This window comes from Cavia porcellus, unplaced genomic scaffold, assembly GCF_034190915.1.
Source record: "Cavia porcellus strain 051 isolate PalLab524CR breed Dunkin Hartley unplaced genomic scaffold, mCavPor4.1 scaffold_21, whole genome shotgun sequence".
Lineage (NCBI taxonomy): Eukaryota > Metazoa > Chordata > Mammalia > Rodentia > Caviidae > Cavia > Cavia porcellus.
In genome coordinates this window covers 36,170,820-36,198,222 of record NW_026947504.1, presented here as the reverse complement: position 1 = coordinate 36,198,222, position 27,403 = coordinate 36,170,820, and the positions used below count along the sequence as shown (strand labels likewise).

The window sequence follows — 27,403 nt, the reverse complement described above, 5'->3', positions numbered from 1 at the left end:
GGGAAAATCTAGGCTATGCCTCCCTCACCTGTCAGGCCCTCCCAGATATGAATGGGGCCAGACTCCTGGCTTCTTTGCAGAAAGGCCGAGGGGAGGTGTGGCCAGGGCTCTTGCAGGGACAACAGCTGTGTTGTTTCTGATAGTAGATGACCAGGGATGGGGACCGCAGACGCGTCTGAGGCCCAGCTGCTTGCTTGCTGGTAAACATCTCGGCTGTCTGCATCGTGTTCCCTCCAGGACTGGAGGTGGTAGACTGACTCATCATTTCCCCTCAGTGTCTTCGTTCTTACGCTGATGCCAAGGGGCCAGCCTGGACCTTTGCCCATGAGTACTGTCCCAGCCAAGATCCTCAGTTGTGGATTCAGATGCTATAGTGCTGGTGGCTGCTGCCTCTTGGCCTTCTGGAGCTCACGAGAGACCCTTTTTCTTGTGGGCTACACTGCTCTATCGTCCCAGAGACGGGTCCATCTCATTCTCCACCCAGTGCAGCCCATGTCTAATTAGACAGACTCGCTTGTCCACTCTTGTAGGAGTGGACACCTTTCCACCATACTGGTACAAATCCTTGTATTCCAGAGCGTAAGGTCCCTTCCTGGGCTCCCACTGTCCATGTCTCTGGTCATCTGGTCGTGATTCCTCCATAGGTGGTTAGAAGTGGATTCCTCCACTACAGATGGGGCTCTCTGAAAGGACCTGCATGCTTTGCCGTAGTAGACACAACCCTGTCCCCTTGGCTGAGCTCTGAAGAACCACGTTTCTACAGCTGCAGGGGACAGCCCTGGCGGCACTCTGTGACTGAATCCGGCCTGCATAGGCTGCACTGCCTACTGTCCTCACGCCACCCTTCTGTCTTGGCCCGCAGGCTTCATCATCTACTTCGGCTATGGGCTGTGGCACAGTGAGGAGGCATCCCTGGCTGCTGAGCAGGCAAGGACTCCTGATGGCAATTTGGACCAGTGCAAGTGACCTGCAGCCCTGCCCGCTGGAGGTGGCAGCAGTCCCGAGAGATAGCCACAGAGGACAGGGAGGTACTCCCTCTCTCTACTGATGGAACAGGAACCACCTGTATCTCTATCTGTGACACCCCAAAGCCACCGAAGGTGCAGCTGGTCGGACTGCAGCCTCAGCCATAGCCAGCGTGCCTGGCCAGATCTGGCCCTGCAGCCGCCTCACGAGGGCCTGGACATCTCTGACAGCTCCCTGACCCAAGCCACTTAGCTGTGGCTGGCCACCTGTCGCCTCACTCCCTCTGAACAGAAAACTCGACCCTGCCCCACCAGCTCATCCTTGCTGCTGCGTCTTGGGAAGAAGACAGAAGTCTTGTCTCCTACTTTGGCACAGACCTCTCTCCCCGCACCGCTCTGGTATTGCAGATGTACAGATCCCAGACTTTTGGTAGCCGTCTTCCCCTTCAGCCCTGAAAGCTGGCCTTAGATCCAGGATGAGTACCACACAGTCACCGCTGTGCCACCCCTCGAGCCACTCCTGCCCTCTGAGTTGCTTCCAGATGGGCCATTAGGATGGGGCTTCTCCCTGTTCTCCGTCCGAGCAGGGCTTTGTTCTGCGTGGTGATGGAGGGGTCCAGCCCGTGGCACAGCAGCAGGATTGGGGCAGGTGACTTGTTTTTGCACGGAAAAGGGGGCGGCTCCGCTGGGAACAGGAGCACCGGGGTGGGGGAGGGCTGGCTCTGCTCACGTGTGAGCGTAAACCAGGGCGGTCTCCAGTCCCCTGCCCTCCAGGACCGGCACAGCTCCTGCTGCTCTTGTGTCTGTCTCCACTGCCTGTGTGTTCTGAGAAACTGGAACGTGAGACTGTTTGTGTAGAACTGGTCTCGGGTTGGCAGAGCTAAGGACTCTGTTTCCCTTGGGTCTTTGCCATTTACTGAGTTGTATTAGTCTTAAAAGAGTCTCAGGACAGGTGGCGGCTCAGTGTGGGGTCATAATGCTTCTGGCTCCAATCCGGTCTGTGTGACCTCTTACATGAAATGAAATTGAATCCTCCTGTTAGTTGCCATGAATCACTCCACCAAGTTAAGTTGGGGCTTAACGTTAACTTGAAAAATGGCCAAATGATTAGCACATGCCATCGGCATGTGGTTCAGGGTGTGTGGTCCACATGCGAGCTCTCACAGTCTTAGGGTCCCTCCTGTGTCTGTCTTACAAATGCCGTGGCTTTGCAGATGGTGAGATTCTGTATAAGACCTGGACCTTTGCCTCCATAGGTCTGGGAGCTGTGGGTCCAGCCAGGATGCCAGTGTGGCTTTGTGGCTCCCTTGTGTACATCCTGCACCCCTCCCCTTCCCTGTAGTTTGGGTGGGGCCACAGTCCGAACCATGTGAGGCACTCCTTGTAGATTGAAGCCTTGGGACAAGAGAAGATGCATGGAGCCTCATTTCCACGTGGAACACCGTTCAGAGGCTGGTGTTGATGGGGTGCCGGGAGGTCAGCATTGTAGACACCGTGGGGAGGTAGGAATGGAAGGGAGATCTTGGTTTCAAAGGCAGCACTGGCAGATAAGTTCATAAAACAGCCTGAAGTCTGGCCAGCCCGTGTGGGAGTAGCCACATGGCCAAGAACTAGGCCTTCGCCCCAGACCTAGACCAGCTCGCCTGAAGCTTTATTCTGAAGATCACTCATATTTCAGATGGAGTGTGGTAAGCCCCCCCGCCAAAAGCTTGGGTTTCCAAAGAAAGGTATTTAAATTTATGTAGATTGGTGCTGTAAAATATTTTGATATTAACTTATTTTGTTGGGGTTTAGTTATCTGTTGTCTTCTCAAAGTCTGTTAGCTATCTGCTTGCTTGATTTTTGGGGATTGTTATTTTTCTATGCAGATAAAGATGAGGGAAAGAGGGTATCCAGTGAGGTGGGTAGTGGGGAGAATAGATTTTTTCTTAGCTTTAATTTTTTTTTTTTTTTTTTTTTTTAGCTAAAATTTCTGTATAAGACAGCACCCAGTGGTCCATTTACACCTGACATTCAGGTCACAACCTGCACCCTTCTACAAAATTGAAATATGTATTTTGGGTTTGCCCCTCTACTGACCCTACCATGCCGATGGGCTGACAGTGTGGGATCCCTCCTCCTCCTCACCCTCGCTCAGGCGCCCGCATGGGCTGGGGGGAGAGGGGGTGGTATTCCTGCACCCTTCCTTGTTGGAGGACTGGCTTCCTGGTCTGGAAAGGATGCCCAGGGACTCATGTGAAGAGTACATCGGTCACTGTGCTTTCCTGAAGAACGGGAGGGTACTGTGGCCAGCGGCCTTCCCACCCGTGCAGACAGTTGAGCCTCACAACTTTAGTAGACTTCCTTACAGCATCCCTCACTCTTTCTCCTGAAGTAAACACACACACATACCCTCCCCCAAGCCTCGAAAGTGACCAGTAGTTTCGATTTCTTAATCTTTTGCTCGAATAAGGGTATTCTGAGGTACATGGCTTGACCAATATTTTTCTAAAGACACACACATCCTGCAGGAATATACGTCCACTGTTAACCTGCCACAGCCCCAGAGTCACATTAGAGAGACATTTTCCAATTAGCAAGCATGTCTCTTGTCTCCAGGAGCTCTGCTGAAAAGTGGGGGTGAAGGGCACGTCCAGGGCAGGAGTAGGGCCCCAGTGGGTTGTGGACCTTGCCATGAGGAGGGAACAGTTATCCTGGGAGACCTGGGGCACATGTGTGCGCACATGGACACACACACACACACACACACACACACACACACACACTCTCAGGCTGGCCCTTGTGGGTCAGAGGTTATCTTTCAAACCAAGAGGGAAGAATGGTACACTCTGTTTCCTGGGCTGATTCACAAAGATTGCTAAACTTACACTGTTAGGATTGCCCAAAATTTTCCCCACTTTGGGTTTTATTTTTGCAACTGTAAAAACTCTTTCCATCAAGACTCATCTCTGTCTGGCTGTCAGCCACCTGGTGTGGTTTGCTGATGTAGTGGTTCAGGACCCGCCCACCTGTGACGAGGCCAAAAGTGACTGGGAGGGGCCGGGCTTCTCTACCATCCCTCTTGCCCCAGGCACCGGCATGCTCCCCACCCACAGTGCACCCTGAGGAGACATGTGGCCTGCCTTCACCTTGCCCATTGCGTCTCAAGTGCTGGGGACCAGGTGGGGATACCTGCGTATTACCCATCCCCATCCCCACGCAGGCTGCAATCCGAGCTAGTGTGGGCTCCTGCCTAGCACAGGGTGAGGCTTGGAGACAGCTGTGAGTATTGGGCAGAAAGTGGGGTTTTTGGGGTATAGGGACATACCCTGTAAAGGCCCCACCCAAACTCCTAGGCAAGGTTGGGGCACTGCCATGTGTACAAACCTCAGAGCTGGAGAAAGTCTGCCGGGGCCATCTGTGTGACTTGAATGCCCCTTGCTGTCACAGACACCCACTCCGTCAGAGCCAATGCCCTGAAGACAGCCAGGGGCCTAGGCCGGGGTTCCCGTCCCTGGCTGTGGAGCAGCGTGGCTGGGCCCACACTGGCGGGCTCTCAAGCTGCTGGCACCGTGTGCAGAACTGTTACCGAGTTCAAGCTCAAGCAGAACCGAGTATGTGTTATGTGTAACTGTTGTATACAATTTAAACTCTATCTTTTGCCATCGTAATGAGTGTACTCAATGGAAGGCTCCAAAGGGAGAGCAAAATGTATATTTTGTCAGACTTTTATGGGGCCACGAAATGTTTTATTGATGCAGTGGTACAAAGTGGGGCCCTCCAGCTGTCACTGTGGTGATGGTGCCTGATGGATTTTTAAGGCAAGAATGCCCACTCGCTGCCACCGGCATCCCTGGTCCGGAGCTGGGTTGTGCCCACAGGGAAGGGTCTCACGGTTACCGAAGGGCCTCTGTGGGTCACCCCATGTGTGCCAGGACCAGGGCCAGCCTGCAGGAGACGCAGACCTGGTCCCAGCAGATGTCCTCAGGGACTCAGTGCCTCTAGCAGGGTCCAAAGCAGGACTGGGAAGACACGTTCAGACTTTATGAACTTGTAACAAGGCATATGATTTCATGTTTCTTGATGACAAATTTTCTAATTTTGGGACTTATTTTCCCATGTGAGAAGTTATAATATATTTAAGGTGTTTCGTGCTTCAGTTGTGCCTTCCAGCGTCCACGGGTTAAGGATCACAGAGGGTCATGATGCAAATGACGAGGCTGGTTTCTTAGCACACCCTGGACAGCTGTGGATTCTCCAGTAAATTTTTTTCTGCTACTGAACATGGAGCCATTATTAAAAGTCAATGTGTTTTTTATTATGTAAATTGTATGATATTTTTTGCTTGTTTAATGTTCTATTTTTCTAATAGTTTCTTATAAGGTGATACTAGATATAGATTCTGACGCTAAAGGCAAATCACATGGGTCTCTGCTGGGCCCCTCCCATGTATATTTTATTTTTAAGGACAAGTACAGGTGTTGCCCATCACCTTTAAAAAATGTGAAACTGCTGTTTCCCCTTTTTCCAGACCACACTGTAAACTGACAACTTCCTACCATCCTTTATGTTATAAAGTCAAATTATTTTGTGGTACATTATCTCATGCTTCTGCAGATGCTAATAAATTCTCTCTATGGCTGCCACGTGTACTTTGGAGTCTCAGGAACTCTGTCTGCTGTCGGCGGGTCCCAAGCCTGCCCTGCCCCAGGAGTTTCCGGATCTTGCAGCTTTCTCCACCCTACTGGTAGGGCCTTGCATTCTTGCACTGGGGGCGAGGTCCTTTCATGCTGACTACCTTGACCTCAACTGAGGGATCCCTCCACCCTTATCTGGGCCCTTGTGCTGCTGTCTCCTTCCTATCTCCCACCCCATGTCCAGGCCCGCCTGATCTGGGGCCTCAGTGGTCATGGGGCACGTACTGGAGGGCTTGGGCCTTGGCAGGGTCCCCTCACTGATGCCTCCTGCACCATTTGTTGACGGGAACAAGTTGCATGCAGGAGGGAGCACAGGCGTGGGGCAGGGATTGTAGCTGTCCTAACCGTGTCTATCACTTCCTCAACTGCCAAGAATGAAGGCAGTTTTTGTACCAGATGTCGATTCAACGAGGCAGCCTTAATTTCCCCAAACTGAGAGCCTCGATTCATAGGGAATGTACTGGGAGATAAAGTGACTGGAGAGGCAAGGTTTCACCTCGAACTTGTTTGGCTGATGGGTGGCGCGGGGGCAGACACCCAGAGCAGCCAGCTGCTGCCTTCTGGGCCCAGCATGTTTATGTTGAGGATTAGGTGACAAGAATCCGTACTGGAGCACCCTGCACACATCTCTTCTTCCTTGGCTGCTTGGGGGAGCAGAGCTCAGAGTGTGGGTGGTGTGAAAACGAGGCTGTTCAGTGTGTCTGAGGGGACAAGGGCCTCCCACTCTCAGTCCCATTGCCAATGGACACAATTTAGAGGGTGCTGAACGAGTCTAGCCTCTATCTTGCAAAATGGGCTGGCTTCACAGAAAATCCCAGAGTTCCCTTTCATTCTGGAATTGGAAAGTAGACACAGGGCATGCCACACTCCTGGATGTCCTCTGGTGTCCCTAAGAAGGTGACCTCTGGTCTTTGAACCTGCTTTGGGCCCAGTGCAAGGTGGAACTGTGGTTCCCGCAGCACTACCCTGCCATCTAGTGGCTGCCATGCGGTGCTGCGTGGGTTGCGCGAAGGGCTGCAGATTTTCCGCCATTTCTTAGAAAACTCAGGCTTCCACAGACCCGAGGGAGCGATTCCAGTCTGAGGCTTGAAAGAATGTCACCTGAAGCAAGCTTTCTCACGTCATCTCTGTGTTACAAAACACCTCTTGTGAATCAAAAGGCTACAAAGGGCTCAGTATGCAAGAGAACTCCAGCCAGGTAAACTGTGCTGACCTTTCAAATCCATCCACCACCATACAGACCCAGGCACCGGCTGCGGTGGGGAGAGAGGGGACCAGCTGTAGATAAGCCCGTCGGCCCCTGTTCAAATTAATTTTTACCAAATTAAGCTTGACTAGCGTGCTGTAAATACAGCTATTAAAAATGCAAGGTGAGCAGAGGCTTCAGGAGTAAAACAGGCTGCACCTTCGCTTACAAAATGAACAGCCCAGCAAAGCTCTGGCATCTCAGTGAAGCCAAACACCTCATTCTGGGGGGCTGAGGGCTGGGTGGGGAAGCAGCAGGAGCAGGGCTGGGGCAACTTTGCCAGGGATGCTTTTCTCTTCTCAGGAATGGGAGAATGTTATTCCTCCTGCACCGCAGGGAGGCGAGGGATGCAGCCCACCCTCCGCCACATTAACCAGAGTGCAGACGGGAAGCTAGGCAGAGGCTGTGCAGCGGAGCTAGGAGCTCGCTCTGGGGTCTGTGGCGTGGTTGCCCCAGAGCGAAGGAGGCGGAGCTGCTAGGAGGGGAGGGGCCTACACACAGGTGCTTAGACCTCCCGCCCTGCTGGCCTGGAAACACTTCGAGATGCAAATAGAGGCATCTCGTGCTGAGATGGGAATGGACATTTTGGCACTCAGAAACTCCCGTTGTTTTTATGTTTGGGGCTAGAGGTTTGAGAGCAGCAGATTGGCTTTTAAAGATATTTAGCAAATGTAAATGAATTGACTCCTAATCTTAACAACTAGAACAGCTTGCCAGTTTTTAGCGATGGTGGGGCAGTGGTATTTGTGCATGTGTTTAACAGCTGAAGTCACTGGAGTGGGCAGGATCCTCACCTCCTGGCCATGCTGGGTGAGAGAATAGGGTGTAATCTCATTGGAGTCAGTCACTGCTTGATGCCCATGCACTGACAGCAACACTAGCTTTGAGAACTGACCTTCAGCTCCCGCTCCAGGTGGGAAGCCATCCAGCTCCACCCTAGAGCTCTGTCTGGTGATTTATACAAATCTCCTACAAGGAGGAGCTGGGCTGGCCAAGGTTCCTTGCTGCAGAGATGGTGACGGATGAGTTGATTTCAAAGGTCTTCTTCAGCCTGTTGCAAATCACTGGAGGACGGGGCAGTGCTCTCCACAGGCAGTTGACACTAATCGTTTCCTGTATGGAAAGTCACCACTTGGCTCCTTCGTTAAAGATGCTGACATTTGCCTGTGTACTGCCCAGGGCGGTGATAAGGAGAGGGGAAAGTGGTTACCATGTAAGTGAAGGGCATTCAGGACATTCCAGAAGACTAATACACTGCAGTATGTTGACGATAAAAGCACTCATCAGTGGTTGTCACTACCAGGAATCTGGGAAGCACAGATGACTAGGGAGGGGACCCTGGGGTGTCCCTCACCAGGTCAGGAAGTGACATGAAGGGATGCTCTGTACAGTGGCTGTTCAGCCATTGCTCATGAGGGCAGAACTGCCACAGTTTCCCTAAAATAGCTGCCCTACAAAGCCACCGCAAGGAACTGGCAAGCCCAGGGACCAATCCTTTGTGAACCCAAGCAATGCAATGTACCTGTGGGCTTCTCTAAGGCTGTGCAGCCCAAACTGAAGGCTGGTGGGATGGGGTGAGCCTTTTCAGGCTGAAATGAAGGAACAGGTTTCCCAGTTACACCTGCGGTATGGGAGAGACAACCACAGATTGCCGGTATCCTGGATTCCTCATCAGAGGGATGGTGTATTTTGAATCCACACCACGAGGGCCATGATGCAAGCAACAGGCCATAGACCAAACTCTTTGAAGGTAGAGAGCCTGCGTCTGAATTTGAAATCAACAGTGAAGGATTTTACTCAATTTTGGGGGGTCTTCTTTCCAGCCAAGTTTCATCCCACTTCAGCTGGGCAGAGCAGAGCCACTGAGCTTCCCCGAATCCAGGGAATAGGGTGCTAAAGACCCTGGTCTTGAGGAGTGGACGGAGAGACCGTGGGCCTGCTGAGTTTGCAGACAGAAGGTCTCTAGTCTTCTCTCAGTGACAATCTGCTGACGCTGGACACACACATATACACACATACACACAGAGACAGAGACAGAGACAGAGACAGAGACAGAGACAGAGAGAAGGAACCCAGGCTGAGAAACACCTCTCTTCCTAGGCTGATAGGGACAAACCTCCCGTTACATCAGATGGATTTCACAGAGAGCCCCTCAAGTTCGTTTTAATAGCTTTCAGAATTAAACACCAATATGCAGTACAGAAACTGGAGGGACAGAACCAGGAGCGTTACGAACCCATTCTGTTAATCCCAGAGAGCGCCAGCTCCCTCCCCATCCTGACGTCCAGCCAGAGCTTCTTCCCAGCCTATGGCAAGCAGAGGGTGGGGCCTGGCCAGCACAGGTGTCCCAAGGGCATGGAAGACACTGGTGCCAGCTGCCACGTCTGTCTGAAGTGGGCAAGGAGGCTGTGGCTTTTACATAGGATAAGGGCGCCAGCCTGAGACAGGCAGATTTCTACGCTGAGAGAGGTCCAGATGCTAATGGGGAGGGGTGGACTATCGAGGAGGAGGTACAGCAGCTACCATCCCCTGTGATTCAGGAGCAGCAATGACTCACGTGAGGAGCCAGAAATGATGGGTGTCCGTGATGAGAAAAACAAAGCCAGGGCCACATGGAAATTAGCTCGAGTGCCCAAGGTCAGGGCCAGTGAGGGCAAAGCTCTAGTCCACCTACCGAGGGATTACTTAGTTCTAACATCACTACGACTTGGACCACGACAGCCTAACACACCATACCACACGCTAACACCACACTGAAGTCCGTATTGCTGTGTAACTGCATTTAGCAGGTGCGGTTATAGAAGCTGGTCCTAATTTTTGGAGAGCTAAGCTACAACCAAACTTGTGTTTGCAGGTTGTACCTGCTAGAATAAATTATTGTGTATTTACTTGACATGGCCCGATCTACTCTAACAGAATTTCCAACTCATTATCAGATTCATGCAGAGCCACTAAAGGAAAAGAACTGTTTCTTTCACGTGAATGTATTGCGTATGTCCCCAGAACGCTCGTGACCCTTGGAGGTTTGCTACAAATGAGGTGTATCTGAGAAGCCAGGAGGCCCAAATGGAGTCATGTAAGGTACACAGACCACGTCTGCCTGTGTCACCATGCTTGTGACTTTAGGCAAGCCAACCCCTTCCATGGGCCATTTCTTCCGGGCTCCATGGTTCTGTTTGCCTTGGACATGCTCAAAGCAGGCCTGCGCTCCGGACAACGCTCAGAGGTCTCAGGGAGGAAAGTGCAGGGGTCTTTGTCGTATACAGAGAACAAAGACATTGTCGTCATCACCCTACTGACTGTCAAAACTACTTTTCTTTTGTGTGTCATGCTCCTAATCCTCCACGGCACTACATAAATACATTTCACATTCTAATTCTATCATTTCAGAGACAAATGCCAGTCCAGTAGCTCGGGACGGCTGGTCGGCTGTTCCGATGGCTCCTCTGTTTGGAGAACCGTCTGGGGCCAAGATGGACCACTGTCAAATACAATGCTTGATCGTTCAGCAGAAGGTACAGCTGAGCTTCTGAGAGGTTGCGTGATGACCTTTCCCCTTTCAGAACTGGTCCTCTCTAACAGAAAGGGTGGTTGTTTGGAAGTCCCTGCCAAAGCCCCTGAGCCATTTCAATATGCAGTGACGGGCTGGAGTTGTAGAACCGAACTGAAGGGGAATTGCCTATGAAATAAGGGCCCGAGGGTCACCTTTCAATGCCTTGACCACGTACAGCATCAGCTCAGAGCAAACCAAATGGAATCATGGAGGCTGCTGTCTAGCTCTGCACCTGGTCAGATATGTACCCTATTGGTCAGCAGCTCCCTTTCACGAGGATGGGATGTGATGGTCTTGGTCACTGCCCAAGTCACCCTCATCCTCACTGTAAAAGGTCCTGCTGCTCTACGTTTTCCCAAGGGCACGATGATCCCTTAGTGACCGATTCCAAGATGCCATTTAGGAAAAAAGCAAAACTGTGTTTACATGATTACAGATGAGTTTCTGTCATGAGTAACGTCAGAAAAACTACCCAACTCCTTAGGGTTTCCCACTTCTAGCCTTCATCTGCTCACGACAGGAGGATTCAGAATTAAAAGTGGCGAATGGAATGATAATGACCTCACATCATGTCGACTAAGAAGCTGATTGTTCCAAAGACAGTTACCACTCGCAAATCGCTGGTGTTTGTGTTAACAGATTACCACTTGGTGGCAGGTTGAAAGGCGCTTCTTCTCTGTATCTGGATTTTTTTTTTCCTTTTTCTATTTTGGGTAGAAATATTCCTAGGAAGCTAGATAGAAATGCGTTTTCATTTCCCAATAATCCTTAGGCACAAATTATAAAACTGCTGATCTTCACTAAAATATGTCAGCACATCACATTATAAAAAATGCAATTCAGAACCGCTGCATGTGTATATATGTGTACCTAAATATATACACATCTTGGTGCAGTACACAATGATTATTCAATGTATATTCAAAACTGAGCTATTTGTAACTAACCTGAAATTCTGCAGTGAAAGTTCGTCATTCAAGAATAATTGGAGTTGTCTTTCTTTTGGCTCTAACTATGATAAAATGTTTTTGCACATCAGACTACCGTTTACATCTTCCTAAGTGCCAGTACCAGGTCAGTCTACACAGGGGTCAGAAGAGGATGCTGCCAGGGGTGCGGTATGCAGCTACTGAGCATGCGCGCAGGGCAGCTGGCCGGCACCTGCCGGCACCTGGTCAGCATTCCCGGGGTGGACAGAAGCTGGAGCCCCTGCAGGCTGCATGGTGACATCATCTGGGCGTGGTGCTGACTCTGGCTGGAGAGGAGGGCCCCGATGAGGAGCCTCGGTAAATTGGGGATGTGGGGGAGAGTTTAATCGGGCTCGTAGGGTCCCCCGTTTGAAGCTTCCAAAGCAGCTCTTCGTTGGTTCTGCTCAGTCTCTTCTTCTCCTGGGTTTCTTTTTCCACATATTCCTGGAGATTAGCGTTTTCCTCTGACAGCTGTCTGCATGGGGAAGGATAACAAGCAGTCAAGCAGCAGGCATGCTAATGATGCTGAACTTGAGATGGGGCCCAGGGGTGCTGCATGGTGAGGCACACTGTCTGCATGTAGATGAGGACCGATCTGCCCCATGGGCCAGGAGCTTGGGTTGAAACGTCATCTCTGGACTGCTGGGACGTCTGCTGCCGGAGGCTGCCTACACTGAATCATCCCATAGGTCCTCTGCAGGTCACAGGCTGTTAGTGACAGCCAAGGCCAGAGGCTGGAGAGGAAAGGGGGAACATGGGCAGCAGGGTGGGGGTACTGCTCACAGGCTCAATGGTACTGGTAGTGTGACCCTGGCACAGGGAGCCGGTGGCCACCAGGTGGTAGAGGATGCCTTCCCTTGGCCTCCAGGACAGCAGATGTCTGTCCTGAAATAGAAGCTGCTCTGTGCATCTGGCTGCCCGCTGGACCGTGAGCCCTTGAGGACAGGACCAAGGCTCTACATAACTGACTTTCTAGCAGTCAACATGACACTGGTACATAACAGATGCATGGTTTACACTTGCTGATAAAGAATCATGAAGGAAAAACCAATCAGTGCTTTTTTTGTCTTTTGTTGTAAAGTCTGAGCTGCTGGCCTTGTTGCATACTTTTGAAATAGCAGCACCTTTAAGGAATTGGCAAGAGTAAGTACCTACACATTTTACAGCTGGACAGACTGAGGCCCAGAAAAGGTACTGCTCTGGGACAAAGCCAGCACTGGCAAGAGCACCTTAAGCAGTCCAGGGTGACACTCAGGCACTTTCTCCCACCCTTGGGCTGTGTCTACAGGGAGGCTGGTGAGACTGTCACCCCAGCTTGGGGCCTGAGGACCCCTTGAGCAGGAGTGATGGGATCTGCTGCCTTGACCTATATGCCTCTGAGGTGGGAACACAATGTCAACACCAGGAGCTTATTGGTGTTGGAGGCAATGGTTCTACGTGTATGTGCCCAAGAGTTTATACGTGTGTGTGTCAGTGCAAGCCTGCAAGTATGAAGGCATATGAGAGCAGGCAAGAATGGTTGTCAGTGTGTGAACGTGAGCACGCATGAGTACAGGTGTGCATGTATGTGTAAGTGAATGTGTGCACGTGACATGTCTTGCCCGTGTGTGTGTGTGTGTGACAGGATGACACAGGAGCCCAGTCCAGGACAAGGGCCAGTGCTCAAGCTAGAGGTACACCACTGGGGCTCAGCTCGAGCTGGCAGAGAAAGTGGGGACCATGCTCTCACCCAGCTCTGAGCGGTACACTCTCCCTCACAAATCAGGCCTCCCCAGAGCAGATCCCATAGGGAAGACCAAGATGGAAGTCTTGGGGTGTCACCTAATGGTGACTCTGCTATATCTGGGAACATCCCACTACTGGTCTTCTCCCAATGTTTCCCAGAAATAAACCCCCACACTCCCTGATGCTGCTGGGGCCCCCCGCTGGCTCCTTTGCTGAGTGTACTCATTCCTGAGGGTAGCAGAGCCCATGCACAGAGTGGGTGGTCATAGCTGTGTGCTTCTGTGCTGCTGGCCATGGGAGAAGCCAAAAGACTGTGTAGGGAGGCCTTACAGCTCACAGCGAGGCCAACTGGACCAAGAACAAGAGACAGCCCAAGGGCAGGGCCTCTTCCAGGGTGACAGCCCAGCTGCCAGGCCCACCTACCTGGTGACAACCGTGTTCTGGTCAATCCTTACTTTGAGGTCTTCATTTTGCTGCTGGAGGACTTGGATCTTTTCTTCCAAGATAACATTCTTTTCAGCCTGTAAGGGAGAAGGTACATAGAGTTTCTCAGTGAGGCCACAGGGAAGGAGGCTCGCCGGGGCCCTCGGTTTCTGGGCTTTGCAGAATTATCAAGAAGAGCATTTTGCAAACTGTAGTTGGCAGTGCACTCGTGGGCTGTAAAATCAGCCTAGAGGGATGTGCCCAGTATTTCTTTTTTAAAGAGACTAAAACAACAGAAAATGCATTGTAGGTAATAAAAGTGAGCACTGATAGGGACATTTTAGATGTACATTTTTATTTCATTTGCTGTGTGTGAATGTATGTGTACTTAGTTCCTGTGCAAATGCTGTATATTTAGTGTATAAACTTCAGAAAACAGCCACAGATAGCACCGGGATCTAGTTTGACCTGCAGGTCCTGTGGTTCTTCCCAAACTGTCAACCACACTGCATCAGGGACTCTGTGCAGGCCGGCACACACTCTCCTGTTCAGAGTCTCCTGAATAAATGGAGGTGTAGAAATATGAGTAATATAGGCACACTTTTTCCTTTTGATCCCCTGGTTATCCAGGAACACAAAGCCAAAGATCAGTTTGGCACATAATGAGAAAATTCCATCATCTTATGGTTGTTAGGACATAAATTTTCCCCACAATTTATGCCATTTTCCTGTTTTTGATCTAGGGCCTGAGACCTACCTGAAGTACAGTTCCATTCTAAGGTGAATTTAGAAATAAATTATTTTTTGAAAGACTGCGACACATTCACTGTTCATGCAGTTAATCTTTAGAGAAAACTGCCACTTACCCATGACTAGGGACTGGGACCTGGAGCCATACGGCTGGTCTCTGTCCTTGATCTTTAGCAAGGGGCCCCACCTGGCCTTTATCTTTGCTCCCAGAAAATGGGAAATGAATAAGCAGTTTCATTTGCCTGGAAAGGCAGGGAGAAGTCATGGGTACCTGTGGTAAAACTAAAAGCAGCCTGATAAGCCCAGGGACATGTGGGCGGCCCTGTGTAGTGTGGCCTTAAGGAGGACAGCTGGTGGCTCTTAAGTCCCCACACTGCAAGGCAGACTGCAAGGCCTGGTCAGGAGGGGGCAGGTGCTTCTGTGAGTTTCCTGTGGGCTCTGGCAGGTGCCTGGAGGTTTGGCGCTTCTGGCATTCGTGGCCCACGTCACCCAGGATGCTGGTAGGTGACACACTGCAGTCTGTCTGCTACCCGACACGCACCCCTGCAATTAGAGATGCCTGCAGGAGGACACAGCTAAGCAGAGAGGGGGCTTGAGAAACAAAGACAACGGGTGCTCCTGGCTGCAAAGGCCATTCCAGAGCCAAATGGACCTGAGATGATCGGTCAGGGACCTGTTAACTGAAAGAAAGTAGGCTACGGAACTCCAGTATAGTGCAATAGTGTGTGTGTGTGTGTGTGTGTGTGTGTGTGTGTGTGTGCGTGTGTGTGTCCAAGAAGCAACTCTGGGAAGAGTTAACAGTAGTAGGAATATGATTTAACTTTCTTAGTTCTGTTTGCTTCATTGTATAATTTTCTACAATTGTATAATTCCCTTTATAGTAGCAAGTGTTTACTTTCAAAGTAGCACTAATAATGAAAATAATAAGAATCAGTCCCGTTAGCTGGTCACCTTGCAGTGGGGAAGGGCATGCGTCTCATGAAGGCAGGCATCTCCACTCCTCACTTTGGACACCACTCTCAGACTCTAGACTGAGCTGGGCCTGCAGCCTCCGTGCAGGAAGAGGGAGCTGGAGAGCTCTGTTTCCCCAGGGGAGCCCCTGGCCACTAGGCAGAGGTGAGGGCAGGATGAGAACAAGGACTTGATTATCAGCCCCTCCCAGATGAGTATGTAGAAACCTCACCCCCAGGTGATGGCATTAAGAGTGGGGCTCCTGGGAAGTAACTGTATCCTCATGACTGGAATCAGTACCCTTGTAGAAGTGGCCCCAGAAAGCTCTCCTGCCCCTTCTGCCTTGTAAGGGTCTGAAACACTTGGTCACTCACTAGGTGTTGGTGAAATGCTTGTCCCCTCCGTAGGCTTCCACCTTGCGTCTATAAGGTGGCTCATGATTGCACGGATTACACCTACGCCCCATGCGCTGTGGAAAAGAACCAAGGCTTTGCAAGGACACGGCACACATTAACCAGGCGTGCTGGTTCACATCTCCTCTCAGGGACAGGGAGGGTGGCCCTTCCCCTGGGAAACCAGGGGAGGGAAGAGGGAGGAGCTCAGAGCTGGATGAAAGGAGGCCATGCCTGAGATTGCTTAGCAGAACCCCCACCTCCCGAGGGGAGCCCTGAGGCTTAGCCATGGAAGATTTTGCTCCGGTGTAGCCAGCGTCAGAGAAGAGGCACGGCTCGCTGAACACTGCTGATGGTGACATCAGTGACAGCAAGAAATTCACAGTGCATGCTCTCCTAAGCAAGTGATCCTACTCACTAGCTTTTCCAGCTCCATAATCTTCTTTTCCTGCTGGTGTATTTGCTGATTCTTCATCTCTAACACCTGCTTCAAGCTCTTCATGTCTTCTTCCAAGTGCTGATAAGGAGCCAGTGCCACCTACGGGGTGAGAGTAATCCACTGTTTCTGGGGTTCCCAGCGGCACCAAGGGTGCTCCAGTGTTAGCTGTCCAGACAAATCTGGTTTTCTGTAACCAGCTACCCAGGGGACAGCTCCAGCCCCGTGAGAGACAGGGTGCTCACAGCAGGATGCCCCTACAGCTCACCACTGAACCCCCCTAAACTTCCAGATGGGAAGTAGGGAACAAGGCACGGCCACAGTGCGCTGGAAAGTCTGAAAATGAGAATTGTGGGCATTGCCAGCCTGTCCCGAGAAATGAGCTCAGGGGGGTAAAGACAGGAAGCCCAGCACCAGCTTTGAACATTTTCCTAAATGATGTGATTCACCAGGAAGCTGGGGTCTCCTGGGTTCCACCTGCGCCCATGGGGAAGCCCTGTCCTGTGCATAGGAAAAGAGCAAATTGGCTTAACCCATAGAAAATCCCTGAAGAAAAACACCAGATATCTATTCATTCAATGGTAATACCAGATAAACAACAGTACAATTTATTTTTAATGGAAGCATTTCAGTGGTAGGTACTTATCTTCAAATCTTTGTCTTTCTACAATTCAAATTTAATGGGGTGTATTTGATCTGGCAGTACTCTATTAAAGGGATGGAGTTCTCCCAGTTTTTCTGGAAAAGTTCTCCTGGTCCTACTAGTTTCCCATGCCAATTTGAAGCACAGTTGAGAGAGCAGTACCGAGGGAGGACCCTGGCCAGGAGGACAAGTTTCCAGACTCCGCCTGTCATGGGATCCCAGGGACGTGTGGGGAGCATGGTGGGATTTGGGGTCAGGAACAGGCTGATAGAGAAACCCGTGCAGTGGTCTGTCTGAGGGAGAGGTGCCGATAGGCACTGTTTAAACAGCCGGGGGAGGACGTGGCCAGCGGTCATTTTGTAGCAGGTCAGCACGAACACCTTGCTCTTGGGCAGGACTGAGGAAGAGGCAGAGGACCTTGTGGTGCAGGGAGCCCTAAAGTCAAGACTACCTCCAGCTGCTCTTCTGTGTTTTTCCTCAAAGCCTCCTCAAAGCGCCGGGCGCGGTCCCGCAAAGACTGGCTCTGGAAGGTCAGTGTGTCCACCTGGTCCTGCAAGTAATGACACAAGATGTCCAGAGCCAGCCACTCGAGAAGCACAACCTGCCACCTCCCTGGGGCTCTTCAGAGGGTTTCACCTGAGCCCCATGTCCATGATGGCAGGAGACCCCACTGCTGACCCTTCTTGATGCTTTGACTACAACAGACACAAAACGTAAGACGAGTGCCTCGGCTACTGAGAAGGCTCATGCAGTGTCTGCTCTCCCACGTGCAGTCTGTAGAGAGGCATCCAGGGCTGATTTTACACGGACCGAGGTTCCTCTACCACAAGAAGAATTGTTCTCAGATACAAAGCTGAAGCCAGAAGTCTTCGCATCAGCCTGGACCTCCTTCTCTGAGACCCATTCTATCACCAGCACCGAAACAAAGGAGTCAAGGATCGGTCAAGTCCCACGGCTCTGCCCGGTCAAGTTCCCTCCCTGCCAGCCCTTCTGGGTAAGAGCTTCTCCACAGGCTCCTTCCTGGCCTCCTACCCTGCCCTGCATGACTGCTCTTCTGCCTTCCGGAAAGAGTCAGGCTCCTTCTGAAGTGCAGACACAAACGTGTCCCCAGCTACACCTGTAACACCTGCATATGTTCTTCCCTGCAGCAGCGACAGAGCTGGCCTCAGGGTTACACAGCTGGCATCTCATATCCTGGTGCCTTCCATCAATTCCCTCTCCTTCCTGCTCATTTCTGGCCCTGGCCTCGCAGCTGATACAAGCTACCACAAGAGCTGCACCATCCGCTCTCCCCTCCGTTTAGACTCTAGCCCCCAACTAGCCAGACACCCCTGACCCCAGCGTGCACCACAGTGGAGCAGCTCTCCATGTAGCCTGAAAGACTGAAGGTCCTTTCCGAGGACATGCTGAGCTCCTTCCCCACGGCAGTGATGCTGACTCCTCCCTCCTAACCTCAGCCATGGCTCTCATTACCACGGGGTACAGAGGACACAGGACACTGGTTGTTGGTTTTGTCCTGAAGCCTGAGGAGAGCCTCAGTCCTGCACATCCTGCCCGGATCACCCGAAGTGTCCGCCCCTCCATCCTTTGCCTGTAACCCTAAAATGCAGGGACCGCAGCACTCTGGGGACTCTTCTAGGAAGGGAATTGGCCTCACTCAGGCAGGCTCTTTTTCCTAATTCTTTTCTTTTTCTCCTATTTACTTTCATTTCATTTTTAAACACTAAAAGTTTTTATATACTAGATATATAAAAGTTTTTATGATATATATATATATATATATATATATATATATATATTAGAGCAGCAGACTTGTCAATGGGAGTTTGTGCACACAGGAGTCTAGAAATCACGGCCCAGGGCAGCCCCACAGGCCAGGTTCAAGTCCCCAGCACTGCACACTTCCCTTCCACAAGGGGACTACCCGTGTCATTACCTGGCTCCCGCACCACACTTCCTGCGTGCTATACAGGGAAACGTGCCTCTGAAACTTCTTCCCACCATTACAAAGCGAAGCCACAGAAACCTCACCGGGCAGTCACTACCCAGGACGGCTCTAAAACAGCAGGCTGGGATTTCCCTGCCTGCTTTGCCATTATTCAGAACAAACCCACAGGGACAGATGGGGCTGCTGCACTCAGACAGGACAGACTGATTTTCAGCTTCGATGGCTACTTTATGTTAGCGTAAGGGGCAAAAAGATCCAGCTGGTGGCCAGATGAGGTATAGGTCATGGAAGAAATCAACAAACGGCAGGCAGTATGAGAATAGCGATGATCATAAACGTAACAATGCTTGTAGTTATTAAAATAGCAATGGCTGCTACTTAGACTTATTGGCACTTACCGCAAGCCAACCCAGTGCTATTATCCTCAGCTGCTGGCTTGATTGCCTCCCTTCCTCTCCCCTTTCCTCCCCTCCCCTCCCCTCCTCTCTCTTTTCCTCTCCTCCCCTCCCCTCCCCTCTCCTCCTCTTCCCTCCCCTCCCCTCCCCTCCCCTCCCCTCCCCTCCCCTTCCCTTCCCTTCCCTTTTCTCTTCTTTCTTTGGTACTGGAGACTGTACCCAGGGTGCCCTCCCACTGAGCTAAGGCCCCAGCCCTTTTTATTTTTAAGTTTGAGACAGGTTCTCACGAAGTTGCTAGGCTAGCCCCAAACTTACGATCTTTCTGCCTCCGTCTCCCCAGTGGCCGAGATGACAGTTGTATGCCACCCGGACCTGAGTACTATTTACCCTTGACACCTTCTTTCTCTTAATCTGCTCTTCCTTGAGAACAATTTTGCTATCATACCCATGTCAAAAGTGAGTGAACTGAGGTTTATAGGGCCTGTATAACTGTCCAAGATCTCAAAGTTAGGAAGAGCAGGCAGAGCAGGGATTTAAACTCCAACCTCAAATCTCTACACCCCCACACTATTCTCTTCCAGCTGCTAGGAGCCCAGGGAAGTATGACCACATTGCTTCAGGCAACAGTCTCCAGCCCCAGTGGATTCTGCCAGGTGGAGAGTTACATTTAAGTACTCGGAACTCATGGTCACTGATGCTATTAGCACAAGGAAGACTCAGTGGTGAAAAAAAATTTTTTTTGGCCTTTTTGGGCCTTGGATCTGGGGCCTCATGAACGTTAGGCAAGCTCCCTGCCACTGAGCTACCTTCCCAACCCCTAAAATGTTTGAATCACTCACTTGACAGCTGTGACATGGGGTAGCTCTACAATTCTGGACTCTTCTGGCAGGGCAGCTCCAGGTGACACAGGCTGCCAGAGGACAGAGCCATCATCAAAGAAGCAAGATCCCTTCCTGTGTCCTGTGGTTATAGGGAAAACCTTCCACAACTTCCAGATAGAACTGTCCTTGATATTCAGTGAGCAATCTGGGTGTGATCAGGATTTCTACACTGGGAACTGTGCTGCCCACCTCACCCCTGCTTCCAGATGGCTCCTCCCCAGGGCTGGGAGCCACAGTGGCTTTTCCCAGAAGAATAGCTGGGCTGGGTCTCTGGAGATCATGAAACCTGGGAAACCCTGCAATCTTCTCTTAATCAGGGCAGCTCTTCGAGCATCTGAGACCAACATTTTCTTTAGGCAGCAGGGAGAGGCAACAGTGGATTTTCATCTCACCCACTTCTAAAGTCTCTAAAGTCTGGTGTGAACATTCTGATTTCACAACCTGAACCCCTCACCTGCTAGACTCATGTCTGCCCCACATCCTCCCTTTTCTAAAAACCCAGCTTAATTGCTGCACAGACATCTCTGATCAGATCAGCTGCTGAGGAAACCTCCTGAGCTTCCGTAGGGCCCCAGCCACACTCTTCTTCTGATCCAGCTGGGTGTTCGCTTTCAGTGTTGTCTGCTGCTATTTGTGGCACATCTCTGAGTGGCCGGCCAACTCCTAACAGGCCAAGAAGATGTCTTATTGTCTTTGTATTTCAGTGTTTTATTCAGGAGCTAGTACACAGTGGGTGCTAGATAAACCTTGGTGAGCAGGATTAATGATGCTTCATAAGAAAATAAAGAAAAGCTAACCTGCAGCGACAGCCTCAGTTTTTCAAAATTTTCTTCCAATTCTTTCTTTTCAAGTTCATGGGTAGACACCAGTTCTGGAAAGAAGGCATCAGATGGTTAGGCTGGCCTTCTGAAAAAGATATAGCAAGATGCTTTTGGAGGATAAAAGCAGATATATAAGTGATCCAGGCTCAAAGCTGGAGAGACTCCTGAGAGAGTCTGAAAGGGTATCTGATGGTGGGGTTGTGACTTAGGAGAGAAAAGATGGGACTAAGGGTAAAGAAGAGGAAAAGGGAAAGAAGCAATTAAGGAGGAGGACGACAGACCACACAGGCACACGTGTGCATTGCACACAGATGCTTGCACACACATGCTCACTCGTACACTTACAACTCTGCATCCTGCAGCCACCCCTCCCCACTTAGCTAGGGCCTTTGCTCACAGAGCCCATTCATTCTGTTTTTCCTAAAAGCAAAAACAATTAACTGATGTCCAACACCCATGCTTCCCCTTCCAGGACTTGTCTTCCCGGCGTGAAGCAGCCATCTGGGGCAGGGGAAAGACCTTCCTGAGAAGAGTGGGTGTGTGACGAGCTGTTCCTGGATGGAACAGTGCTGTGTCTTCATGGACAGCTGGTGACCTCCAGGCCACACTCTGAGAACTACAGATTGCTAGGGTTTGCTGGCGCAAAGATGTGGTGGGAAGACACTCAGACAAACGGAAGGACTAATTGGATTGCTTCCTGTCGGGGGTTTGGGACACTTATGTTCTGTGAAGTGTCAGCACAGCAATGATCTGCAAGTTAGGCAAAAAGAAACACCACGCAGCAGTTATTAAGCAAATGGATTCTATTTTCTTCCAGTTAAGAAGTCGTATTAGCTTGGTGAAGCCCATCTCATCCTGGCCGCACTAGCAATTCATTTTCATGTAATAACTAGAGAGAGAAAAGGTCTCATTAATCAGCCGGATCATTCGCTGAGAAGAGGAGAGTGCTGGAGACCAACAATTACCGTTCTGTCTGGCATGAGATGCAATCAGGAAAAACTCTGTGGTTTTCATTGACCCAAATCTTTTAACTAATGGTGGAAAGGTTGCTGAAAAGTCTAGTTGTCATAACTCAAATTTGCATTTGGAAAAAAGGTCTGTGCTGACTTCATTGACATTTTACCCAGTGGCTTCTGGTATACCTGCCTCTTGTCTATATGATTACTTTTAACAGACACTGAAAGCATCCTCCTAACCACCTAAGGAAACTTTTAAGCTCTTCTGACATAGAGCCACTGTGTCTTGACATTATATATAATTCAAAGGCCTTGGATGTGGTGCCTAAGTAAACGTTTGTCAGAAAAAAATCTACCATGTCTATTCACGTGAAAATCCAGAAAAAAAGGCAATTCCATGGCTTGTCATAACACTTGCATTCATATTCCCTTTCCTGAGACCAAGATCCTATAGTGCAGTAATGAGGGTTTTCAGGCGACCCCAATAACCCAGGGGAAAAGAAAAGCCAATATCTAGTCTGAAGATGATATAAGACATCACTTATTATACAATAGCTGTGTCCCCAGGATGAATTTCTTTATTTCAAGGTCATGACATTCCCTTCTATCTTAATATTATGCTCTAAGACAATGGTTCTCAAATTTTGCTGCATATGAGAATCACCTGGGGAATTTTTAAAATTTCTGATGCTTGGACCATACCCTAGTGTAATTAAGCTGTAATCTCTAAAGTGAGATCTACACATTTTTTTTCTTGTTTTCCTCTTCACTCTCCCCATAGTCTTTTTTTTTTTTTTCACAGTTTCAGGGATTGAACTCATGACCATGTGCTTGCAAGGCAGGCGCTTATGCCACTGAGCTAAATCCCCAGCCCTCTCCCCATAGTTCTAATGTATAGCTAAGGGTGGGGCCCAGTAATCCAAAGATAAATAATACATTTAACTGATTCTCAGGAAATTATTCTCTCTTACATCTACCTGGGACTTTATCCTAACAGTTCCCAGAGGTGGTGGGCCTAGTGCTTGAGGGAGGCAAAAACTTGAGCATCGATTGATACACAGTGGATTTTGTTCTTTGCAAAGAACATTTTTAAAATAAAGATAAAACTTTGGATGTTAAATCTCAGATTTAAAAAAACTTATTAATACATTGCTAAATTTCATTTTTAATATATTCTTTAACAATCAGCTGATGGAAAAGAGCATATGGGGGAAATTAAAACATAAATTGCATATAATTTGCATATAATATAAGTACACATGAAAGAGTAAAAGGCATCTTCCTGCACAAAGGAAAATCTTAGTAGAACTTAGCATCACTGCTGCTATTGATTTGCAAAAAAACCCCTAAGCACCTGATGTAATTAGTCTGTTTTGTTACTACAATGAAACACCTAAGGCAGGTTAAATTTATGAGGAAAAGAGGCATATTTATCACACAGTTTTGGAGTTTACAAGCATGGCATTAACATCAGCTCAGCTCAGCTGCTCCAATTTGGATCTTCAAATCCCTCAAAGGCTCATAGGCTGAAGGCGTGGTCCCTGGTACAGTGTTACTAAGAGATGGTAAAATCTTTAAGAGGCTTTTAGGTCATTGAGGGTGGAACCAGCTTTCTCTGTGCTCTCTTGCTTCCTGGTCATGAGGTGAGAGGCTTTGCTCTGTAACATACTCCTGCCACATTGAGCTGTCTGGCCACAGGCTCAACATAATGAGGCCAACTGATCGTGGACTGGATCTCTGGAAACTGTGAGCCCAGATAATCTTTTTCTCTTTAGAAGTTGGTTACTTCAGATACTTTGGTATTGTGATGGAAAGTTGATTAACACAGTATACACACAAGAAGGAAATCAAATCACCAAACAGGGATCCAGACAGATTAAGGTCATACATTCCCTTCTAGCTCCATCCCCACCATGACCTGAGGACCTCGCACAGGCCCCATCTCTGGGAAGTCCTGTCACATTTCATACTCCTATGCTGGGAAGCGGATGAGCCCCTGGGAAATGAACCACATCTAAGCCACAGCCCTCGGGTAATTCAATTACAAAACTGTGGAAAGAAAGATCTGGAGACTCAGTGTATACCCACAGTAAATGTGGACAAGGAGTACAGCCCTGTTGATGCTGCTAGGAACTGGAATACACAAACATGATCAGGGCCCTTGAAATTTCTGTTTTACAAGGCTATAATACAGGACAAAGCTCAAGGTGTCTGTGCCTATTTTCGAAGAGTCGTCCTGAAGTTTAGGCCCATAGAGTCATCTGAGGACCTACAAAAGTTCAGGATGCACTTGCTGTAGCCCAGACCAACTATGTCTGAATGCTGGTGTGGAACTGGAGCTGTTACAACATCTCAAGGAGTTCCAGCATTCAGGCAAGACTGAGCATAACTGCTTGGGAGGAGAAGAATACTGTACTTGAATCTTTTTTCCCACTTCCGGTGCTGAGGGTAGAACCTTGGACCTAATGCATGTGATGCAAATGCTTTATCCGTGGCCCTACCTCAGTTCTTAAGTTCTATCTATTCTTTTCATAGAGACAAACATAAAAGATGCACAAGGAAGGAATCAAGGGTGAGGAGGGCTCCCTGCTCTGCAGCAGGAAGCATTCTGCTCGTGTGGCCACTTCTGCCTGCAGTGCACAAAGTGGTAGCTTACCTTGGACTTTGTGGTCATGGTCATCCTGCAGGATCGCAATGGCCACTGTGTGGTTATTCTCCATCTCCAGGAGCGCAGCTTCATGACTGGCAGTAATATCTTCAACCTGAGGAGAGTCAGTTACTGGTTATCTGGAGAACTAGGGAGCTGATGTCAGCAATATCCTTGCAGTTTGGAAAAGAGAGGTACAATTCAATGAGAAGGAAAAGTCAGTGGCCCTGAATGTCAAGCATAAGTGACAGGGACCCTGAGCCTGTACCAAGGCATTCTAGTGAGGTAGCAATCTCTGGAGTTACAGGGAAGGCTCTGCCCAGGCAATACTACCCCAGCCACCTCTCGGACCCTGACCTGGCTACGGAAGCATCTCATTTTTCTTTCTGCTCCCATCCTTTCACTCTATGCCACAATGATGCAGAAGGAAAAAAAAAGGGTTTTCCTATGAGACGGTCTGTTGCTATGTTTTCCAAGTGGCAGGTGGGAGCATACTGTATCAAGGAAAAAGAAGAAACTAAAATTTACCGTGCTCCCTGCCATTGGGTACTCAACCCTCTGAGTAACCTCATGAAATGGGTATTTTATACTCCGTTTAAAGATGAGGAAACTGAGGCTAACAGCTTGAGTAAACAGCAGAGCTAGCAGTGCTGCCCAGATCTGTCTTATCCCAAAGGTGAAGCTCCATCAAGTACAACACTGCGCTGCCCCTGCTTCGACCCAGGAGAGGTCAGTAACATTTCAGCATCCTCCCATGTACACCCATAAGGCTGGGCAGTGTGAATACATGCACTGTACCAGATTCTGAAGCACAAACTTGGCCCTAGAGTACAATTCTCACCTGCCTGGGGAATTCAGAGCTGCTCCTGTGAAGGGCTGCTGATTCCCTGGCTGAAGTTACATTTGAGGAGTTTAATCACAAGTCGTATAGCCAGTTCCAGATCTTTTATTTATTTGGTGGTACCAGGGACTGAACTCTCAACCTCAGGCTTGCCAGGCAGGCGCTTAGGCCACTGAGCTACATTCCCAGCCCGGGATCTTTTATTTTGATACTTCTTGATTCCTCTACCTACCTTCCCCCACCCCTTCCTATTATGTCTATTACTGTTGTTACTTTAGCTACTGCTTAATTTGAAACATGTGACTCTTCAAAGTAACTACATTAAACAACCTCTCCTCACTACAGCCAACCTCTCTTGGTACAGCATGGATACAGAGTTGATTCCACTGTGAAATATTCTACTGTACATTGTAATACAGTGCATGTACACACATGCCCATACACATACTCATTCATGCATATCTCCACATCAAAACCACAGTTTCACAAAAATACTTGCCCTTTTCACTTGCAATAATTTGGTTTTACATTTTTATTTTATTTTACTTTATCTTACATAATGCTAGCTACCATTTACTAAATTTATTCCAGAATCTATGAATGTGTCAAAACCTGATATTTGATAAACGTAGATCTAGACAGTGTAGCCAGGTCCTATAGCTATTTGGATCAGTTAGAAATTTGCCACTCCCAAGAGTGCCTCATTGCTTTGGGTTTAATTCACATAATTTCTTCTGTCATTTAGAGGGAAAAAGGGCTCCTTATAAGAGCTCACTGAAACATGGAAGTATTTTTTAATTTAAAATGGATGGATTCCTATTTTGTAGAGCATAACTTCATGGAGAAATCTGCCTAGCTTCTCTAAGAATGAGGTCTTCAATCTCTAACATAGGAAAATTACTGTAAAGAAATAGAGCCCACAGCACTACTCAGGACAATATAAAAATGGATTGGCATGCAGCAATTTCTTTGTTTGTCATTCCTTTTTTTTTTTTTTCTGGTACCAGGGATAGAACTCATGACCTCACACCTGCCAGGCAGGTGCTGAGCCACTAGGCTATATCTCTGGCTTATTTGGCATTCCTGATTAAACAATATTTTACTTGAGGCTTACAGTTAGGTATCCACTCAGTAGTATAATGTAATACTCATTACAACAGTATTTAACTGTCCAGTTCCCTTTACATGACGTTTTAATGGAATCTTTGTCCAAAGCCTTTCATCTCTTGTAAAAATAAATTACCATTTTAAAAAATGGTAATGCCCTTTCTGTTCCATTACAGACGTAAGTTAAACACATAGTGCACATGTTTAGAAAAAAGTACCTGCATGTTTTCTGGAGGTCTGTTACACAGGTCAGTACAGCAAAGTACATTTCATCAGTCTTTTTTTTTGTCTTTTTCTTTTTTATTGGTACCGGGGATCGAACTCACCACTGCCTGCTTGCAAGGCAGGCGCTTATGCCACTGAGCTAAATCCCCAGCCCCATTTCATCAGTCTTTGAGATGGTTTTAATTTACTGGGCTCTTACATAACTTACCACAAGAGAGTTCAGAAAAGATAAACAAAAGGAAAGGCTAAGTCACAGAAAGGTCACAGAAAGGCCCCAAGTGGAAATACTGTAGCATGTTTGTGGCTAACATGTATGCTTTTCTAGTTTGTTGGAAGACCTGTTTTAGATTTAGTGGTGACAGAATTCCACATCCCACATGTTAAGGATGATGAAAGTGCATGCATACCCACCATTGCCTCCATTAATGAAAAACTGACCTCCTAACTTGAAAAACACACAGTATCAGACGAATCACCAATTGTTTAGGAGAAAGCCAAGAAAGCCCATGAGCCAACGGGTGCACGTAATCATGCTTGATTTTCAATAATGCAGCTTCCATGGCTCTTTGTATTTTTAAAAGAATGTTTCTTCAGCAAGGAGGAATGCAATCATCTGTGGGCCAGCCTTTTTCTTGTCACAGTATTAATCCCCATGGCTTCTTCTCCTATGGGTCCTGGCTCCCTTCTGGAGCGGTCCTGAAGCCATGAAGCAGCCAGTAAGAATCTCCAGCCTGAGAAGACTTCAGAGCCTTCTGCAGCCATTTGAGCAGATTGAGACTAGCTGGCCCAAGGGAAACACAGGACGATTTTATGCATTATAGATTACAAAATCAGAAGCAGAACTGTCAGGTTCT

The 27,403-nt window shown here is 48.9% G+C and overlaps 2 protein-coding genes across 9 annotated transcripts in view; one reads left to right on the top strand and one right to left on the bottom strand.

Annotated features, from left to right (window-relative positions):
- Slc7a1 (solute carrier family 7 member 1) overlaps nucleotides 1-5,596 on the top strand; it is a 73,145-nt gene extending 67,549 nt beyond the window's left edge. For all 7 annotated transcript variants that reach the window (XM_063232568.1, XM_003477412.5, XM_063232571.1 and 4 more), the window contains one exon: nucleotides 863-5,596. In XM_063232568.1, the coding sequence (XP_063088638.1) occupies nucleotides 863-966 (104 nt within the window). In that variant the 3' untranslated portion in view covers nucleotides 967-5,596. The remainder of the gene's footprint in view (nucleotides 1-862) is intronic.
- A 3,423-nt stretch (nucleotides 5,597-9,019) lies between these two features.
- Mtus2 (microtubule associated scaffold protein 2) overlaps nucleotides 9,020-27,403 on the bottom strand; it is a 438,067-nt gene continuing 419,683 nt past the window's right edge. For both annotated transcript variants that reach the window (XM_003477411.5, XM_005007024.4), the window contains 6 exons: nucleotides 24,386-24,491; nucleotides 20,750-20,823; nucleotides 17,180-17,278; nucleotides 16,068-16,187; nucleotides 13,557-13,654; nucleotides 9,020-11,883 (listed from right to left, as the gene is read on the bottom strand). In XM_003477411.5, coding sequence (XP_003477459.2) covers nucleotides 11,670-11,883; nucleotides 13,557-13,654; nucleotides 16,068-16,187; nucleotides 17,180-17,278; nucleotides 20,750-20,823; nucleotides 24,386-24,491 — 711 coding nt within the window. In that variant the 3' untranslated portion in view covers nucleotides 9,020-11,669. The remainder of the gene's footprint in view (nucleotides 11,884-13,556; nucleotides 13,655-16,067; nucleotides 16,188-17,179; nucleotides 17,279-20,749; nucleotides 20,824-24,385; nucleotides 24,492-27,403) is intronic.